General features: G+C 38.2%; 1 protein-coding gene across 1 annotated transcript in view; it reads left to right on the top strand.

Moving 5' to 3' along the window:
* Nucleotides 1–21,436, top strand: part of VWA3B (von Willebrand factor A domain containing 3B) — a 64,123-nt gene that overhangs the window by 12,866 nt on the left and 29,821 nt on the right. The window contains 7 exon segments of the mRNA XM_075726659.1: nucleotides 1,815–1,939; nucleotides 8,650–8,766; nucleotides 10,908–11,095; nucleotides 11,734–11,888; nucleotides 13,717–13,855; nucleotides 15,273–15,404; nucleotides 19,338–19,436. Of these exon segments, the coding sequence (XP_075582774.1) occupies nucleotides 1,815–1,939; nucleotides 8,650–8,766; nucleotides 10,908–11,095; nucleotides 11,734–11,888; nucleotides 13,717–13,855; nucleotides 15,273–15,404; nucleotides 19,338–19,436 (955 nt within the window).

Genomic DNA, 21,436 nt, shown 5'->3' with positions numbered 1-21,436 from the left:
TTACTCATGAGGAAAATGAGACAAAGCAGTTCAGTAAGCTATCTGGGGAAACTGGAGAAATAGTCTAAGAGATACAACTAAAATGTGGGATTTACTTGAACAGACCAGCTTCTTCCACATATATGCTCACTGGCTTGCAGAAAGGCCATTCCTTTTTTATATCCTAAATTGTCTGTCATCTGCTCCTCTTTTGAAGTCTGAAAAATTGTTCAGGGAAAAGGGTCACAACATAAACTGAAACAGGTTTTTATGGTATTGCTTTGTACTCCAGTAATATCCACAGGCACCAGCAAAGGATTTAGAGTTTTGTTGGATCAAGTGCCATACAGACATGTACTGAAAAGGTAATGCCTGTCCTAAATGGGCGGTTCCTGGAACAATAGAAAATTGATGTGGTGTTATCCATCAGGCCTGGTTGTGTGGAAATGCATTCTGTACCATGCTCTCTAGCATCTATTTGGTATGGTTGGTGGAAACTGATATATTCCACATGGCTTGTTGGCTACTTTATCCTGGGAATCAGCCGTGTGGTGAGAATCAGCCTTCAGTAAAAGGGATAATAAAACTTTAATCTTGATTCTGATATCAAAATAAGGAAAACAAATGAACAAACACAAAACCCTGCAATAGCAAACTCATGCTGAACAGCAGGAGGGCAGTAGGAGTCAGTAAGTGTTTGTCTGCTTAACAGAAGTCACCGTACAGTTACAGAGCTGTGAAATGGCTGCTAGCTCCTTCTGTTTCACTGTTGTTTGTGCAAGAGTGGGAAGACCTCCAACAGTAGAAATCTCCCAAATGACAGCAGAGTAATTGGTAAGATGGCAGCTGCTTAGCTCTTTTATAGCCATCTGTGTTTAGAAGTAGCTTTTAAGAGATGGAGTCTCTGCCAAAAAACAAGACTGTGGGAAGGTGTTATGTTTGCTCTGGTCTCATGTGTGTCTAAAATGATTGTGGTCATTTAGAACTGTGGTACCTCCATGACACCAGGTACATTGCCAGGCACCATCCTTCATTTTCTTTTGGCAGTGTTTTTACCTCCTTTATAAAAGGAAAGCGAATGTTTCTTGTATGGTAGAGAAGGAGGCAATAAGAGTTGTGGCAGGGAGCTGAGAGGAATAATTTTTTTTTTATATGATTCCCACTATCTTCTTTTTACATGAGTCTAGCTTTGGTGCAGAGACTTACTGGGCCAATTAATACCTTGCTGGTGGGTATTTGCCCCGTAACTGTCCATAAGTTTAAGTCAGCTTTCCCAGGAATGGTCAAGTTCATGGGCTTTTCATGGCTTGAGCCTGTTTCTAGTGTAGTTCTCTTTTAAAAGTGCATCTTCTTCCTGCTGTGAGAGCTTTTCTGTTTTGACAATGAGGGTAAATGAAGTCTGCTTGACTTCCTGATTTGTATGTCGATAATGAAATAAATGTTCCTGTTGGGCTTTCAACTGGGAGGATAATCTGATAAAAAGGTGTTAGTGTCATCTCAGACATCTCAAATGACATGCTTGCTCAGCATGTTAAAAGCATTAATTAAAAATAGATTTCCCGGAGATTGAAAAGGAAGGTGCCTCAGAGTAAAAGATACCAAAATGAAAGGATGTTCTTCATGAGAAGACTTCAGAACGTACATAAATGTATATAAAAGGTTTGATAATATTCATCGTGTTGTTGTAGCTGAAGGTTTAGATATCTTGAATAGATAAGCAAATAATTCCAAAGTTGTGCACCACTATGATCTTGCGTGTGTGACATACATGTCGTTAAAATTAGGAAAGTATTTATGTAGTTTACATACTGGTGAAAACTCATTTTGTATTACAGATTCCATGCTTTTGCTGAGAAGAATGACTACAGAGATGCTACTGGACCTGCACCAAAATGTGAAGAGGATGGAAAAGGTCTAAGTGCCCTGAACTCCAGAAAAGTGAAAGGGCGAATGCCTCTAGGTAGACAATATAAAACCCACGATGATAGTAATTTTCACAGTGAGGTTTCAGCCTAGAAATGTAATATAAGAACTCGCTAAGTGTAAAATCAAAAGAAGCCTTCTGTAGGCATGGGGGGTGAGGACAGGAGTGGTCGAATGGAAATTCTGTGGGTGGGAAGGAGAGGGAAAGGAAAAGAGAGAAGTGAAGAGAGTAGAGGGTGTGCATTTAAGAATGAAAGAGAAGTGAAAAAAGAGAGACCAACATTTATTTAGGCAGATGAAGAATAGTACTGGTGTGCTTATGCCAGTGGCCTTGTTGAAATGTATAGAGAAATGGCAGAAAGGAAGAGGAATAGTGTGGAAGCCTATCTGATACAACAGCCACATCAATACAGGTCAAGTTCATACATAATGTAAGGGGTTTAAATCCACATGAGGTTGACTTGCTTCTCTCAAGATCTGAATTTGTCATAAAGACAGGCAACAAGCACAGTAAAATAACCATAGAGAAGAAGGTGCAAAGGGTCAGAGGGGGTGGGAACTGATGAAAAAAAACCCAGGAGGAAACAAATAACAGAAAGAAACTGTTTTACTGGGGGGTGGAGCTGGGCAGAAAGCTCTCAGTGTGTTTCATATTAGTCACAGTGCTACTTCCTCAGGGCAAGTTAGCCTTACTGTTCAGTGGGACTGGACTGGGATTTCATCCAGGTTGGGAGGAGACCAGCTTGTGAAGTGAGGCTGTGTATGTGAAGTCTGATATCTTTATCAGCAGGACATTAAATTAAAAAATTATTTCTTTTAAATATCAGGAGGCATAAGACCTCTTTATTCTCATGGCTCACATCCCCATTATGTCAGGGGCATTAGAGTTGCCCCAAAGGTAGAACGGTGTTAGCCTCTTCTTACTGCTAGGGAATGGATGGCATAAGGTGGATTTAGTGACTCACTTAAGGTCGTTTGTCCGTCTTGGAATAAATGGCCCATATTTCCTGGGCTGTAGTCTAGTTCTTTGTGTACTAACCTATTCTTCACTAGGACTGTGATTATAACAGCGTGATAGAACCATGGTGGGGGGACCAGAAATAAGAGAGTGAGGTGTCACCTGTTTTTTGGCTTGTGAAGGGCACTCAAGGCTCACCCACGGAGGGTTTAGAAACCAACAGCAGAGTATGCTTCAAAACCCTATCTCTTGTTTTGTACTAATTCAGAGCAGTATAATGATTGCCTTCAGTCTGCTACGAGTGCTTCCTTGTTGGACCCCATTTCGGGGTGTGCGTGGGGGGAGCTGGCTTCCTCTTCCCCCAGGCAGTCAGCCTGTTTCAATAGATGGGCCTAGAGCTCCTATATGACTGAAATTACTTCTTCACCACTGTTTCTAAAGCTGAAAGCTGAATAGCTTTAATTGCTCAAAAGGGCAGTAATCCCCTTGAAGGGCATTGTCTGTTGTGTCTTATTGCTATTATGGAGTAGAATTTACACATTAAAAAGGAACACAATTAGCTTTCTGCATTTACTGGGTATTATAAGCACAGTCGTGACATCACTGGTAGCCAATCAGAGCATTTCAGTTGTATGCAGAATCTGAAGTCCTTTCAGAAAAGAAAACACATTGGAGACATTATTCTGGTCTGTGTCTGATGTCTCTTGTTTCAGAGACTCCTTCAAGGGTGTAGAAGGCAATAATAAAGTGTCGATTACTCACTAATGGGCTCTGAAACTCATTCTTGGATGTGTGGCATAAACTATGCAAGGAAATAAATAGAGAATGAACCAGAGATTTAATCTTCCAAATGTGGTGTTTCTTGAAAATAAGGGGAGGCACAGGAATATTTTGTTTATGTTTATTTTTGCACCACAAACGCAACAGCTGGAAACTGAAACTCATGTTTTATGGACTGGAAAAGCTGTTTTAAGGACATCTGATAGTTTTCTGGGTATCCACTGAAATACAGGATATCTTCATGTTCACTCTTTTTCATCTGCTTAACGAAAACAAGTTGGAAGTGAACTATTTAAAACTTTAGATAAGAGCTCCATTCTCCCCTGTTTTGCATCTTGAGCAGTCATTTAGAAAGCAAGTGTGAGAAACCGCCAAATTTGAATTTTTTTTCACACTCACTTTGAGTGGGTGCTTGAGATCAAAACAGGTGTAAGCCAATAAAGAATTAAGGTCCATATGTTGGCAGACTCAGATTTACTTAAGGCGGAGAAATGCTTTTACATAAGCCTGATTTCACCGATGTGGTGATATCTCCTCATCCAGCACTGATTTTCCTGTTATCACTTCTGCCCACATTCTTTGTGTTGCTTCTTCATCTGCAAATGATGCATTCATAAGCAATCCTGTTACGTAGTTAAAATAATAAGTGGAAGGGAGGTGAAATTTAAGTTGGAACTTGAAGACATAGAGGGCAAGAGATGGTGGAAGCTGTGGAGAAGAAGGTTCTTGCTGGAAGCGGCACAGTTCTGTCATCTGCTTGGAGTGACAGGGAGATGTGCTAAACAGGGCTTGAAAAGCAATGGCATTTTGAACTAGATCCTGAAATGAATAGCGGGTCTCTGTTGACTGAAATAGAAACAACAGTAAATCTCTGAGCAGTGTTTTACTGTGTGGTGGAATAGGTGAGCCGGTATGTGTAAAGAAAATGCATATGGACTGCAGTCAGGATTTGACTGTTGTGACAAGTCCAGAGAGAGATGTGTCTGACCTCCTTGTGAACAGTGTAAGGCTGTATTGTTAGGTGTGCTTGATTTTCCACATTTACCTGATGGTCACAGGGAAAATTTCAGGTTGCTGTGTGTAAAGTGGGATGCATAAGAGTGCCAGCCTCCTGTATGACATTAAAGTCAAAGAACTCTGCACTGTTTATGTGCACAGACATGAGAGAGACCAAACCCTCCCTTTGGAGAGCCAGGATAATGACTTAAGAGGAGCTACTTTGCCTACAAGCTGTAGCAAAGATCATTGCCTCTGCTTTTTCCTTGCATGTGCTTTGTCTAGTCTTAGCAGCCTAACCTTGGCCTGGCAGATCTCTTTGCTTATGTGTAGAGAGTGATGCAGATAGCCGCTCTGCGATACCACGTGGGATACAAAGTTCATTTGCTTTGTCCCTCTGCCCAGTGGGAGAGGGGCAGGATTGGGCTGCGGTGAGTTTCAGTGCTCCTTGGGCTGGCAGGTGCGCAGGTAAAGCTGCATAGTCCCCTCCTGTGCTCCTTTGTACCTCCATTCATTCCCCTCTTCAGCAGGGATTTTAAAAATCAACGCTTGAGGGAATATTGCTATGTTCTGCTGCCACGTAGAGGCTGAGGACGGGACCGGCAGTGAAAAAATGACATTGCCCATCTTGCCTTGTAGGCAAATAAAGTTTTAAATAGATCTTATTCCATTATATTTGGATTTGCTTGCTTCCATGGTCTAAGTCAGATAATCAGAGAAGTAAGAAATGCTTGTTTTCCATGAGTTGCTTTTGCATTGGTATTTGCTTGATGTTTCAAAGATACTGTAGATTTTGCAGGCTTCTTTTTTTTTTTTTTTTTTTTGTATGGGCTTTTTTTCTCAGCAGGTTTTGTATCTCGAGTATGAAATCAAATGGGTTACAGTGACTTGTCAAACTGGATGAGTTTGTCTTCTGGGAGGTAGGTGTGGAAAAACTGCTTCTTTTAAGATTGCCTGACAGTGTTAAATAACTGGGAAATGGAAATGAGGGCAGTTATGAGTTTCCGTGTACATGTTCAAGTGTGTTTGTGTTTTTGCTTAGACCTACCATCTTGCTCCTCAGTTCGCCAGTGTCAGCAAAATGCTTCTGCCCCTCACCGCAGGCTCTCCCCGCACCCTTCCCCATCCTCTTCCTCTTTTTCAGGGCCTCCCTCTTCTAGAGCAGAAATGCCATTTAACCGAGGGCAGGCCACGTCTCCAACGCTACCCAGGGTGAGGTGCTCCGCAGGGCCGCCATGGCCGCGGTGACTGCCAAAACCAACCCACTGCGCTCGGCAAAAACCGGGGACAGGCGTTAGGGCTTGAAGGCCGGTTCCCTCGTGCGTGTCTGGTGGCCGCCCTTTTGCCGTTGCTGTGTGGTGGTTTTTGAATCAGAACCAGGGGGTCCCCAGGGGTCTGGCCGTTAAACCGCCAGCCAGGGCGGCTGCTGGGGGGACAGGGGGAGGGCCCTTTCCCTCTGGGGATAAAGCGATTTTTTTAAGACGAGGTCTTTCCTGGGACACAGGTGCCTGAAGGCGTGCAGAAGCCTGTGGGCCTGGAGCGGTTAGGGACTGCACCCCCCAGGGGGGTGACTTTCAGCTGCTTTTCCCTTGGTGGCCCTCAAAAATGGCACAGCTGAGGTGCGAGCGCAGGGAATTTAAACTGAAGAGAGGTTTGTGCTTTCTTGGTCCTTTTTCACTGGTGCGCTTTGGGGGACGGGCCGCAGGTCGACAACCACACCTGGAAGATACTATGTGTTGTATGTGTATGTATATTTTGAGTTTGGAGGCTCAGTTTCAAAAGGCACAGCTTTTCCTTCCCACTCCTCCCTAGCTGGAGAGGAAAAGAGGCCGAGGTGGAGGTGGAGGTGAGCCTCCCGTGTCGAGAAAGTTGCTCTGGTTGTCACTGCTTGCAACCTGCTCTCCCAGTTGGATCCAGGAAAAACTGTTGCCAGATAAAAGGTTTTCTAAGCAACTAGACCTTCACAATGTGCAGTTGTTGATGCCTGCATTTGTCCTGTATAGTAAATGTCATCAAACGTACTTGCTTTGAAAGTGCGTGCAGTTTTACTTTGCTGTGCTGCAGCATAAATAAGGAAAAAATACCTTCTTGTGTAATACCAATTCAATACACGTATCTTACTAGGGACAGTAACAATAATCCTGTAAATTTGATGAGTCCATAGCATCAATTTAAGGGGAAATGAAGCAACACAGTATCATCAGTATTGTTTTAAAGGTAGTTGAAATATGCATACTTCTTCTGATATTTTCAAACATAGTGTTAAAAATGTTCATAAAATTAAATTTGGATCCCAGTATTTGATAGTTTATGGAGGATATCCAGATTTAGTTGGAGACAGCTCCACTGGAACTGCATTCTCAACAGACTTAAACTTAGAAATATGTGCATGTGTGGTGTGAATATGTGTGTTTTGTGGTTTTAACTGTGACAACAGGTGTGTATATATCTATTCAATGGCTGACTATTCATCAGAAAATCTCTAGGTCCCTACTTGCTGGAATTTTGCCAATGCTCAGATTTTGTATGTTTTGGATTTCTGGGGAGGGATTGTTTGTAAAAGAAAAGTTGACTTCTTTCTGAAGTATTTGAACAGAATACTTTTCTTAAACTTAAAAGGTAATGGTAACAGACTGAGGTTTTTTTCTCCCTTTTGTGTTTTGTGTTGTGGAATGATCTGCTTTACTAAAGCATTTTGTGATTTGGGGGTTGGGTTAGATGACCTCTAAAGGTCCCTTCCAACCCAAAGCATTCTGTAATTCTATGATTTAGGAAATGTTGATCTTCGTCCTAATGGCTGAAACAGATGTTTTTGAAATGCAGGAAGGTCCCAGGAGATGGCAGTGTACAATAACACATTTCAAAATATTTCTTGGAAACTAAAAGCATTTCACAATTAAAATAGAGTTGTTACTTTGTAAAACGTTCATATTAGTATTTCAGGGAAGTTTATCAAAGAACAAAATGATCAGGTTTGTTTGTTTACTGATAGCCTACTTTAGTAGACAAGTTTGCATGTCTTATCTTTTATACAGTGAACCACCACTGCATATTAACTGAAGCACTAGATGATAAGCATTGGTTTGCCTTGTTCAGCATCTTTATATGCAATTCAGTAATAGGTTGTAATCTGCAATAGGCTGTAGTCTGCATTTGTGGTTCAGATAGCTAATGATTAAGTTTATTTTTATATTTTTACTGTAACGCTACACACAATTTTTCTGTATTGTCCTATATTGCAATTTAAACTCTGAGTCTAACCTAATTTAACACATTTTTTAGTAGTGTTCATACTGCTGAGGTATACATGGTGCCTCAATTTTAATAATTGTACTCTACTAAATAAATACATATTTTAATTTTTTTAATAAAGAGAAACATATCTATTGAGATTAAGAAAACCTTGTATCAACTCCAGCTTTGGATTTTTCCAATTTTTTGAGAATATAGCCTGATAGCAAAACTTTTTTTTTTTTTTTTTTAGCATTTATTTATGACTGTTGAGAATTGTTAGGATGAAAATAAACTTATCTTAGCAAAATTTCATCACATGCTCTTCAGGAAAAGAAGATGTAATTTTAAATAAAGGTTTTTATGTACTTTAAGGGAATTGAAAGAGTTGAAAATATCTTCTCTTTAATGTTTCGAAGTTGGGTCCAATATTTGGAGCCAGGTTTTGCAATGAAGTCCAGGAGACAACATGTGAATTTCTTTGTGGAGTTTATTATTATCTGAGAGTGTTAAAAAGGATTTGCTTCCATTGTGGGAACAATCTGCGGCCAGCTCTGAAGGTTACTTGCACCAGGCTAAGCACCTTTCATGTCCTGGTGCCAGCTTTGAGCCCTTTTTTGAAATCTGTGAAAGAACAGCACTTGTCACTGCAATGGGATCTCAAGAAAACAAGGTTATATGGCAACATCTGGATGAAACCAATGTCTTTGTGGTAATTGAGGAGTTATAAAAAGCAGGAATTGTTTCAAAATGTCAAGTTCTTTTTATGATTTCTTTCACAGTAGCTGGTGTCCGTGAAGATGTCTTTCTGATCTGGAAGGAGTTGGAGGAAGCGAGGAGTACAGTAAGACAAGTTCAGCAAATTTTATCAGGATCTGACCAGCCTGCTTCTCGAGATGGTATCATTTATGTTTCTTTCAAGAGAGTTACTATTATATTCATGATCAATATTTTATTTGTGAATTGATTACATGTCAATTTGGGGTGGTTTTCTCAGAAATGTCTTTATACAGGTAGCACCTATACTTGGCATCTAAACTTAGGGTTGCTTAAAACTTTCCATTACAAATCTCTCTTTACCACTGCTTAAACTTGCTGAACTTTAACAGCTCAGCCTGAAACACACCATTTTTAGTTCACCAGTGACTAGGTTTAGAAATTGCCTGGAGTTCAAGACACTGAAATTCATTTTTTGTGGTCTCTCCCTCTCTGCCTGGGCCAGTAAATCTTTTAACTTTATTCTACACAGTGCTGGGGAAGTACCTCAGTTTTCTCTGTTTGAACATCTGTCAATAACATAACTCTGCAGGACTCAAGCTTGAGTTTGTTCTTCTGTGAGGGCGTAATACAGTTTTTATACTGATAATAGCAACTTTTGAACTAGCAGGACTTCCCATATGAAGTTAAACAGCTATACCATAATGCATATGAACAAAAAGACCACAATAAAGCTGCAAGGGCAGCCCTAATTTCAGTGTTTATTTATGTGCTCCTGACTATGCAGCTTTAATGTTCTTTTAGTGTTTGTCTTCATACATAATCACTTCATAAATAAATTAAATGAAATTACAGTGTGATTTATTTTGTGAGTTCTTCAGCATTATTTGCCTGTTGCCCATTGATCCAAATAACTGCAGTCTTTCTGTTTGCCTGCATTTCTTCCTGGTTTTGCCTTCCTGATCTCTTTAAAATGCTCTGCTGCAAAATGTAGTTTGTTTTTAAGATTGCAATTTTCTTCAGGAGAAGAAACAGAGAAAAAGAGACAAATTTTCTGCTGACTCTCCAGATAATGCACTAGTTACCTGAACGGAGACATGACTTTTTATGTAAAGCATGCGGAAGAAAGAAAATGACAGTTTTCTTTTTAAAATTATGTAGTGTATTTGTGACACTTGTGACAACTTGGCTATTCTAAGGACCACAATGAATCAGAAAGCAAATGTTTCCACATGAACAGTCTCTGACCCTGCACCTGCCCTGATGCTGGCTGATCTCTGTGTGTGTTAAGGCAGTAACTGTCTCCATAGGTTTGTTTACAGACTTAGGATCTCAATACTGTTGTCACTGTAGCTGCATCTAAACAGAGTAGACATTTATACCACCTAAGTCCACTGAAATTAAAGTCTGACAAAATGAATTCACCCTGCTATGAGACCCACTGCTGGGTCATTTGGTTTAGGTGTAGTTTATTGAGCTAGCGATGAGTGAGTGTAGAGCCCTGTATCCTATTACCAGTATCCAGAGATGTGCGGTGCCCAACCTTAAGAGGGTCCTTACAAAACTTCTAAGACAATATGACATAAAAGGGTAAACATGAGAACAGTCATACCAGATCAGACAAAAAATACCCTGCTTCTTTCAGTATCAATTAAAGATGCTAAATGGAGGGTGTAGAACTGGAGAAAATATCAAGGTGGTACACAAATGACTTGTGACTTGGGATGCATGGTGCAATATTCAGCCTATAAAAAGGCAATATTGCAGAGAAACACAGTAAAATCTCTTCCAAAGACATTGTAGTTTGCCTTTTACTTTAAACGGCCTTCTCTGGAAAAGACCAATGGCAATGTTAGCTGATGTTCTCAACTGTATTTTCAGTTATATCTTCCGTTGTTTCATTTTCTCAAATGATTCTCCTTGAAGTTAGATATGTTATACAGGAATCTTTTCTGGCAGTTTCTAATTCAACCAGTATGAAGACTAAGTCAACCTTCATACTACTAAGAATATTCCCTTTATATGTTGATCCTGTAGCTAATATCTTCTTTGCTGTCTGTCTTCTCATGGGTTTGTTCCATTTACAAAGGAATTTGTTGTGAAGAAATGCCTGATGAGAAAAAAAAAACAACGCACAACCAAAGTAAAGAATATTAAAAATCAGTCAGAAATATCCTCTCATTCCAAAGCTGTTGGTGAAGCAGAACATGTTTGAGAATTTTGACCGCAGCATCATAACCTGTTCTTGAAAATACCTTATCCAAAATGAACCATGTCATACAGGAGGTTTCATTTGTTTTATTTTCTTTATTAGCAACCAAAGCTGATCATCTGTTACAAAAGCATACATGTGACAAATATTTGTCTTCTGAGAAGTGGTTGCAGAAGTATGGCTTGAAAGCTCAGAAGCTCACATTGTACGATGCGCTTGCTGATTGTACTTTTCGCCATGCGGATGGGATTGTTGACATAAAAACTAAACCAGAGGATGAATCTTCACAAACTGATGCTGTGAGTATTGTCAATTTTCCCTCATGTCCTCTGAGTTGATTGATTTTTCTTTTAAAACTTGGAAACTTGACTGATAGATGAATTTATGATAAAGCATATGGTCCATTGTTACCTAATTTTTGTTAAAACCAGCTTATTAGTGGAATGGGACAAAGATGGTCATAAATAAGATTGTTTCAAAGGGCTATTTGAAAATGACTGTTTCAAGGACTTCTTCCTGGTAGACATATAATCTGCAAGGAAGAATCAGGGCTGGCTTAAGCAGTGCCTTGTTTTTCTATGTATTTATGCGGGGTAGGGCAAAGACTGCTTCTCATCTTTATTTTTCCTTAGAAGTGTTAGTCTCAGCTGCTCCAGTGTTTGCAGATCCTTAAGCAAATTTGGATTAATTTGTCTTCTATTTGTTTTTCTCAAGCATTACACTGTTTGATAAGCTTCTATTCTTGCTAACTACAAGGATAAAACCAGTTTCTATTGACTTTTGCTAGCAGCAAATTCTGTGACCACCCTATCTCATGTCTATTTCTGCACCTGTTCATGTGCAACAAGCGTGTACCTTTGAAGTTTGTTCACCAAATATTAAAGGCACTGCAAAATAATGTGTTTTGGAACATAAAACGTGTTTTTCTTGGCTGTAGGAGACAAAGAGGAAGGTAATTCATGCAAAATACTGTGACAAGTTTGTACATACCTTCTGGAAAGATGGATCTGTAGTTCATGTATATGTTAGTACAGAAAAGTATAAGCAGTACGAAGAGAAAATGAGGATGGCTCTCAGACAGGTGGAAGGAAGGTTAGTGTTCTGTCACATAAAATCAGTTTGTATTATTTTACATTGGTGTTGAAATGTTTGACATTTACTGCCATAATAAGCTGAAGTGGTTGGTAAACTGCCAGTAGCAGTACTAAGCCAGAGATCCATTTTAGATCAGAATCTTGTGTGTAGGATTTCTTACTAGCCGTATAAGAAAACCGATGAACAGTTTTATCTTTGGTTCTCCTTCTGGAACACAAATGTGAAAGTCGGTCTGCACATTATTGAAATACTGCTGAAAGTGCCAAAAAGCATCGGGACATAAGGTGGCAGAGAACTTTTAGAATCATCAATAAAACTTGGGTCAACATTCATCCTGTGTACCTAGGGTCTCTTGTGATACCTCTGACACCAAGTAGCGCAGCTTGGCTTGTGCCCATACTGATAATGGTTATCTGCCCTTTCTGCAATTTTGTGTTGAAGACAAGTTTGAACAGTTTAGATCAGAGTCAGGGCATGAGCTACTAAGTAATGCATGTCATCAGAAGTTCAGTGCTCAAGCTAGCTTCCTAGTTTACTTTTCTGCAGCTGTATAGATACACTCTTAGATTTGGTAGGACATCTACAAAAAAAAGATAGGCCATCTGAGGGTCCGATTCATCTGTCCTAAAGATGCCCTAAAGTAAACTGGCTTTTATATCTACATTAGGAGAAGAAGGAAACTTTCAAAATGGATATTGTGGAACCAAGAGAAAGAATAAATGTTGCCCTCTGTTTTGTATATTAGGACAATGAGATGTCTCACTGAAAAAAGCAGGATGTGAACTTTCATTTTATTGCTGCTTCTCTACCAAAAGTATAACAGCCTGATTACATTTAGCAAGGTCAAACAGAGTTTTCTTACTCCTTTTAGTTTATCTTCATCTTGCTGTATTTAGGATAACATTAACATGCTGTGAAAGGAAAATTGGAGGTAAAGGATTTTTGAAAAGCCAAGATTATGGGTTTGCTGTTTTGAATGTTTCATCTCATTGTTAAAAAGTCTTGGTAGACCTGATCAACACTTTGGGGGAAATAACTAATAGCAAAATAGTTATCAGTAGCAAATGTAAGAGGTTCCTTTAAGTTTCCATGATATAATTTTTTTAAGTCTCTGTGGAGATGAGTAATATTTTTCCCAGGGCCATTATATTCCGTCTGTTAAATGTCTCTGTTTTAGAGTAGACAAGTAGTTTCTGACTCTCAAGGGAAATCAGATTTGGACCTGCTGCAGCCATTACTGAGGAAATGTTCTAGTACACAGCAGTATGTAGGCACGTATTTAACTGGCAGGCATGCTTAAATTCTGTTTAAAATGTAAAACTGTATCTGTATTTAAGGCTGAAGGTCAGCAAAGCATTGAAGCATCTGTGTTATATTAAGACTCTTCAAAGTGCTTAAGTTCCTTGCAGAATAGGTTCTCAAGTGGTTTCCTGAAAAGGGAGGCATATTAGCATATACTTAAATGATTTCCTGAGTTCAGGCTGGAGAACAGTTACAGGGGCAATAGTTACAGTTACTTCCACATGACATTTCCCAGATCAAACTACCTGATAATTGACTTTATAAAGGTGCTGTATTGCTTTGTCTGTTTCATCTGTCTCCTACTGAAATTAGGAAATAAAAATGCTTTGTGTTCTTATGTAGTGACAGAGGATTGGTTCATCAAGGCCAATATACTGCTTCTGAGAGTGACTAGTAACAGGTGCTCAGGGAAAGAGAATAAGAAGTACAGCAGTGATAAAAAAATCCTTCCTGTTAGATTCTGATACACAAAGCTCCAAAGATCTTACAGACCAGGTTTTGATTTTTTTTTTTCCTCCCCCAGGATTAAGTGGCTTCAACAAGGAAGCAGAGGGCTCTTTGGTAATGTGTTTGAAGATCATGTCTATATTCTTATTGATACATCCCAGTCTATGGAAGACAAGCTGCCACTGGTGAAGGAGAAAATATTTCAGCTCATACAGGTATGATAAAGTGATGATTCTGAAGACTGAGGAGCATTTTAGAGTAGGCTGATCTTTTCCGGATGGTGTTACTCTAATTTTTATTTTTATTTTTTGAATAATGTAAAAAAATAGCAGCTTTATGAAAATACTTTTATTTTTCTTGGTGTGCTCATTTTTCAGTTAAAACTTTGTATTTTTTTCCTCATTTGTACAAATATTTGAAAAAAATCTGGAGAAAATGTTAAAAATTCAAAAGGCTTAAGCAGTTCTTTCCCTCAAGCCACCTCTCTCCTAAAAAAAAGAAAAGGGAAAAAAAAAAAGGAAAAAAAAAAAAAACCTAGGCAATGAAACACCTTTTGGCATTTCCATTTTTATTTTTAAGCAGAGTCATCTGATTCTACTGGCATGTTGTGATTTGTAATGTGTGTTCTAGATTCACTTTCCTACTTTTACATTAGAGGGTGTAGAATGTTTTGAACTAGCTTGCATCTTACAGTGACTCAGAACTTTGCAAAGGGACTTGCGAAGTGCAAAAGTACCTGAAAAGCAGTGAGTACTGGGAGACACACCTAAGACAGGATTTGTCTCACCTAGTTTTAGAAATCTACAATGATGTCACCTAAGCTTACATTAATATTTGAGAGAAACAGGCGCTGTTAAAACATGATTCATCTTAACTTTTTTAGACTTGAGTAAATGACAAGTAAAAATTCCAACAGTCTGGCATCGATAGCAATCATTAGCAGGGCTAGAAAATTTAAAACTACAAGAGAGAGTTTTTTGAGCTAAGTGCATAAGTGATAGGACGTATTACGACGTGGTACTCTAGACAGATCAGTACTAGAAAATTATTAGGTACTGTGCCAGAAGCTTTCACAGCCAGCTGCACAAAATTGGTGATGAAAGGGAGGCAAAGATTCCAGGCTCTCAAAGTTTGTACTAGTTTGCACAAATCTTTCACTCCTTATAACTTCTGTCCAAAAGCAACCTCATCAAATTCTTAACTTAATCCTCTCTTGCTGTCCTAGTTCCCCTTGCCAGTGCTCTACATTTGATTCTTACTGTCCTCTTCTAAATGATGTCTTACTTTGATTCTGATTTCAATTCCTTTGGTAAGCAGTCATAATCTCTTCCTTATGTCACTGTTCATACCCAGTTCCATCTCTCTTTTTTGCCCTCCTAGACATTTGCTGTTCAAGTAGTTTGAGAAATATGAGTAAATGGAGACTTACATTGGGAAGCTCAAGTAATCTTAATAATTACAGGCAATAATTTTCTCTGTCTCTCTGTATACCATAACTAAATATTATAATAATTTATTGTAACTGTATAATAAACTATACATTAATTAAAACAATTCCTATTAGTCAGTATTTCAGGATACAAGTATTCTTTATTTTAACACTGAGTAAAATTCAGATGCTGTCTCCTGCAGGAACAATTGAGACACAAAAAGAGATTTAACTTTGTGAAATTTAGTGCCCAAGCAGTGGCATGGCAAGAGAAACTTGCTGAAGTTAATGAGGAAAATTTGCAAGAAGCTTGGCTTTGGATAAAAGGGCTTGAGGTAACATGGAAACTAATTATCATGAAGCATGTTTGTACAGAGTTGTATCTGTGTCTTCTCTTTCTGTATGGCTGGGGTATTTTTGGTTTGAATAAGTATTTGACTTGAGTAAGCTGAAAATATAGATGATGTATAGACTTTAGTAGATCTAAGTACAACGTAATTATCTGTGACAGGTATAATATTTTTTTAACAGTGGACCTGTTTATAAGACCATACTAATTCAACTCACAGCCTGCTATGTTTAGTAGCCACAATGCAAACATTGATCAATTTGATTTCTGCAGGAACCATGACAGTGCTCAGACCCTGTGTCTAAAGTTGTCACTCTTGCTGCAGGGATGCTGCATGGATGAGGGCTGTTGCTGGCAGACTTAGGGCTCAGAGGTGATACAGGAAACTGGTGCCAGTTAGCTGGAGGAGCATTTCTAGTCCCTTCTGGTGCACAGACAGACAGCTGACTTTAGCCTTCATAGGAACATGAGAGCAAACTCAGACCAAACATCTGTCCATCTGCCCAATATTCTTTCTCTGACAGTGGCCAAAATCTGAGGATTTTCCCTGAAACAGAGTAGAAGTGCTTGTAGTCAGCCACAGTCAGCCACCAGACTGTAACTGTCAGCAGCTTTAGGATCAGTTAATGTGTCAAATGTGGACAGCAATGTCACGAGCACGGGACTGAAAATCGGTCATACAACAATAGAGATATATCCCATGTTATATTTTCTAACACAAAAAGCATGTTTATATAATAAAACTCCTCAGCATTATGGCAGTTCTTCCTCACACTTAATCATGAAATTCCTGGGGTTGAGGGAATTGAGGAAGCTACATAATACCTCTGAGACTACAAAGCAAGATAAATCATAGAATCATAGAATTGTTTAGGTTTATGTTGGAAAAGACCTTTAAGATCATCCAGTCCAACCATTAACCTAACATTAACAAGTCCACCACTAAACCAATTAAGGGTAGAGTAGCAATTTCATGTTTCCTGGCTTGGTGGCTGCATTATTTTTTAATGAAAGTAAAAACTAGGAATCATTAAGGTTGGAAAGGACCCCTAAGATCATCATTCCAATCATCAGCCCAACACCACCATGCCCACTAAACCATGTCTCAAAGTGCCACATCTACCCGTTTTTTTGAACACCTCCAGGGATGGTGACTCCACCACCTCTCTGGGCAGCCTCTTCCAGTGCTTGACTACCCTTTCCGTGAAGAAATTTTTCCTAATATCCAATCTAAACCTCCCCTGGTGCAGCTTGAGCCCATTTCCTCTCGTCCTATCACGAACTACTTGTGAGAAGAGACCAACACCCACCTCACTACAACCTCCTTTCAGGTAGTTGTAGAGAGCGATAAGGTCTCCCCTCAGCCTCCTCTTCTCCAGGCTAAACAACCCCACTTCCCTCAGCCGCTCCTCATAAGGCCTGTGCTCCAGACCCTTCACCAGCTTTGTTGCCCTTCTCTGGACACGCTCCAGCACCTCAATGTCTTTCTTGTACTGAGGGGCCCAAAACTGGACACAGTATTCCAGGTGCGGCCTCACCAGCGCCGAGTACAGGGGCACAATCACCTCCCTGCTCCTGCTGGCCACACTATTCCTGATACAAGCCAGGATGCTGTTGGCCTTCTTGGCCACCTGGGCACACTGCTGGCTGTGTATACCTTGGTATTCTCAGAAAATACTAACAGACAAACACATGGAGAAAATAAAGTATTAGTGTGGTCTCACTGAGTAGTTGGTGAATACTTATTACTGAAGTTAGTAAACTTAATTTTACTGCCTTCCTTGAAACTTGAAAAGTTGGCTCTGTTTAAGTCATATGTGTTGTACAAAATCATGCAAATCTGATAGTACTTTGAACTACTATAATTTGATACCATCTTATATATGGATTTGGGAATGGCCTTTTTCATCATTATCCATGAAGTTGTGAATTGTTGTTTATAAATTTCCATCTAAGTTCAGATCTCGATATCTGAAATGGTACAGGGAATGTTACAAGAACAGTCTACCTTTTTTTGGGGGGATGACATCTGCCGCTGACCTTTTAGTCTGTTCAAAGCAGTGCAGGCATAAGTCTGAGATCAGAAAGCCGGCTTTACAGTGAAGCTGAAATGGACAGAAGATTGCTTGCTCTGGGATATTAATTAGAGTAGATCCTTTGATCTCATTTTATACACTTTGGTTCCAGGATGTTGAATAAAGAAGCTGAGCTACAAACAGTAACTAACTGTTCCTTAAAAATTCTTTAGAGGTGATAACATTTAAAATTTTTGGGGTCATAATGCCGTGTAGTTGAAGCATGTAAACTTTTTCTAAACACTGATAAAAACAGTGTTCATTTGTAACAGTAGCAAGTGAGAAATCTAAAATTAACAGCTTTTACCATAAGGTACATAGTTATTTACCTCACATCATCAGCATCCACAGTATTTTCCCATGATATAGTGGAAGAAGTTATTTTGTTTCAAATCAGATCAAAACCAGGTACCATTATTGAAAAGAGCCAAGATGGCCAATTTACACATAATAATGAGTGATGTGTGCCTAAAACTTTATAATGCTTACTAAAACATTAGGAATATTAGATATATTTAACACAAAGAAAATGGCTTGGGCTAGTTTTTTCTTATGAGTGGGTACTGGTAAGGATTGTTTGTGAATTAGAAGATAGGATTATAAAATGTCATCTGAGCTGTCTTGTTGCCTGGCCCATACATTCTCATGTAGCCACACAAGAGTCACTCTCAGAGTGTACCTCCTCTTCTATTTCATTTGATTTATTTACTTTGCCCTTTCTAATAGAACTGTTTGCTGGAGGGATGGACTGGAAGATGTTTTAACACAATTAATAGGACTGAAGAAATAACGCTCTCAACATATTTTTGTGTGTATGGGTCAATGTTAGTGATTTATATTTATCTTCTGTAATGCATTATATATGTGGATCCCAAGTCTCTTCTCACACCAGTACAATCCTCACTGCCCTCCAGAACGGTACTCAGGTGCTATACTAGCATAAAACAGATTCATATCTTTTCAGTGATTTTGCTTTGGCCCCACTTAAGACTAAGACTTGATGAAACACTTTTCCATTCTGATAAAACATTACTTTTCCCTTAAATCTGGAAAGTTTTGTACACTGAATGTTTGAAAGGTGGAAATCTGAAGACATACACTGTAGGGTTTAGGTTCCTACAAGCCATGAAATGCATTTTGGTGAGTTTAGAGTTGCATTTAGTCTAAAAAGACAGATCATGATCACTAAGTATGTGGATGACACAGGAAAAGTGCTAGTATTAGTCAAATATGAATTTTTAGGGGGCACAGTATTGCTTTACTGTGTATTTTTTGTTGTTACAGCTAGCTTTTGTACTGAAAAATAAATGATGTTTACACTGATGTACTGAGGAGGTAGATGTGAGATAGATTGGAAAAAAATTGTTCAGAAACCCAGGAAGTTCTTTACCTATTTTTGAGAAATAAATTTGTTCACCTCTTTGGTGGACTTTTTGAATTATTTGATTAAGTAAAATATGTATTTCAAGGGAGTGTGATGAGTTGGCAATCGGGAGCAACAGTGGGAAAATATGATAGAATGTATCTTTTATATTACATCTTCCTCTCTGTTTAGAGTTTTTTAGTGATTGCTTTTGCTTCTACAGCTCGTATTTCTGTTGCCAGCATTTTGCTTATGTGTTTGCACAAGCACTGAATACCAATTTGGTACCAATTTATGCTGCTTTGACACTTGCTTTGATTTTTCTAGCTATTTGACATAAATATTTTCACTGTTTTATTACTCATTTCGGTTCTGCAATATCCTTTGAATCAGTATACTGCCATTATTAATTTAAGAACACAGGCAAAGAACTGTTAGTATTTATAGCTGTTTCTTTGTCTTTTTCTTTTTGGTGTCTTAGGTTGGAAGTTCCACAAATACACTCAAAGCTCTCCAGATTGCTCTTGCCGATACTGACACTCAGGCTATTTACCTCTTGACTGATGGGAGACCTGACCAGGTATTTCTGAAATGAGAAAACGGAAAATGCGGTAGTATGGTGCTACAGTGATGGTGTCAGAAAGCTGAAGCAAATGTATGAGATGAATATCATACCTGCAGAGCTGAGTCTCTTGGATGTTGTCATAATATTGAAAAATCGTATCTGAGAAATGTGCTGTTTGTGAAGAGATTTTGATTAGAACTCTCAGCTCACAGTCCAGTCTTTGGTGCGTGATAACTCGTGACATTTCTCATGAGTTGTTTTAAGGATCTGGTAGGGCATTAAACAGTAAAGCTTTATGTTAGTGTCAAGGTTAGAATTTGTGTTAAATAAAATGTCTCCCTAACTTGGTACAGTTATCTCATGTATTAAAAATAAAAAAATAATCATGGTCCCATGATATCGTTGGTTTTAAATATTAAAATGCTGCAATCTTGTGTGATGGCTTGGAAAACCTAAAAAGAAAATTATTGATAGCAAAATAAAACAAATCTGTTTGTGTTCAACATTTTTCCCCAAAGAACACATCAAATATATAAGTAGGTGCCTTCTTACATTTGTACATTTCTGTACATTTGCAGAACTTACACAAAGTCTATGTCATGTCTGAGGACTAAGGACCTAATTATTAATTTACATTATTTTCCTATAAAGATGTTGCCATTAATATTGTTCCATTTTTATCCTACTGAGTCAAATTTGATCTCATGTAGGTGCAATTCTGGAGTAGCAGCAGTCTGGAGTTGCTTTAAATTTAGGTTTAAGTGGGTAACAAAATCAAAAGTATGCCTTTTATTTTTGAAAGTCTTGTTACCGTGACTTAAAATGATGCTATTTCATATTATATTGCATTATATAACACCAACTAAAAGTTGGGAAAAAAACACTTGTTGATCAGATATAATGATGCAAATTAGGTAGAACTGAGCTTTGAAACTATAATGCATGGTGAAAACTAGCTGGTATGCTGAGAATGGCATTTTAAAAATACTTTATTTGCCCTTGAAAATTTTGCTTGGTCACAATGGCAGATATGTGGCAAAACTCTGACTTAGGTAAATAGCTGGGCTAAAGTAAATTTAATTTAAATTTCAAGTAAAAAAAGTAGATTTCAGCTGACTGAAATAAAATTAATTACTGAATCATATACAAAAAATCTAGGATTCAGAAAGCATCATGAACTTGCAGAAATAATTTCTTTATACCTTGCTAAGGAAGAAAAACGCTAAAGGCTCACTTTTCTTTTTGTTCTGTTTTTCTTCATAAAAGCAAAGTGACCCATGAGGAAGTGTAGATTTAGATGCTTCAAAGTCATTTGAATACCAAAATGTAAACCTTATTTAAATTAGCAGATGAGAAACTTTGACTTGCATCTTTTAATGTCGTTTTTAATTTTAGTTTTAATCTTTGATATTTTCTAAAGACAAGTTGATTGTTATTGGCTGTCGCTCATTAAAACTCAATTTACAACTGATCAAAACTGTTTCACACTTACTTTTGCTAGCTAGGAGCATATATTCATATTTTATTAAAGAATAATTTGGCTCAATGTACACTTATTCGGATTCTTCATCTTAATATTTTTATTAAGTTAGCAATTAATGAACACTTCATTTCTTTTTACCTAGTTAATAATGGCTTTTGTGATTTATATTATACTTTTTAGATGAAAAAGAGGAAATGACCAAGATTGCTTTTAACTATTAAAGTACAACAAACAAAACATTGCAAATATCAGGAGAAAGCTAAATTTGTCAAGATTTATGACAGTATTCTGAACAACCAAAGTGTTATCAGAAGTTAGAGATGGTAGATCTTTTACTTTCTCACCTAATTTTTATTTCTTCATTGGAGGAGGAACACTAGCTTTCCTATTTTCTCAGCCTCTGTTTTGTTTCCTGGTATTGAATCAACTTGTCATTGAACTAGGTTAGCTTAATAAAGATTTCAACAGTTATATACATTCAAAATATTCAGTTATATACATCTAGTGATACTAAACACCAATGTAGTAATTT

Source organism: Pelecanus crispus, chromosome 1, assembly GCF_030463565.1.
Source record: "Pelecanus crispus isolate bPelCri1 chromosome 1, bPelCri1.pri, whole genome shotgun sequence".
NCBI classification, from domain to species: Eukaryota; Metazoa; Chordata; class Aves; order Pelecaniformes; family Pelecanidae; genus Pelecanus; species Pelecanus crispus.
This window is presented reverse-complemented; position numbering and strand designations above follow the sequence as displayed.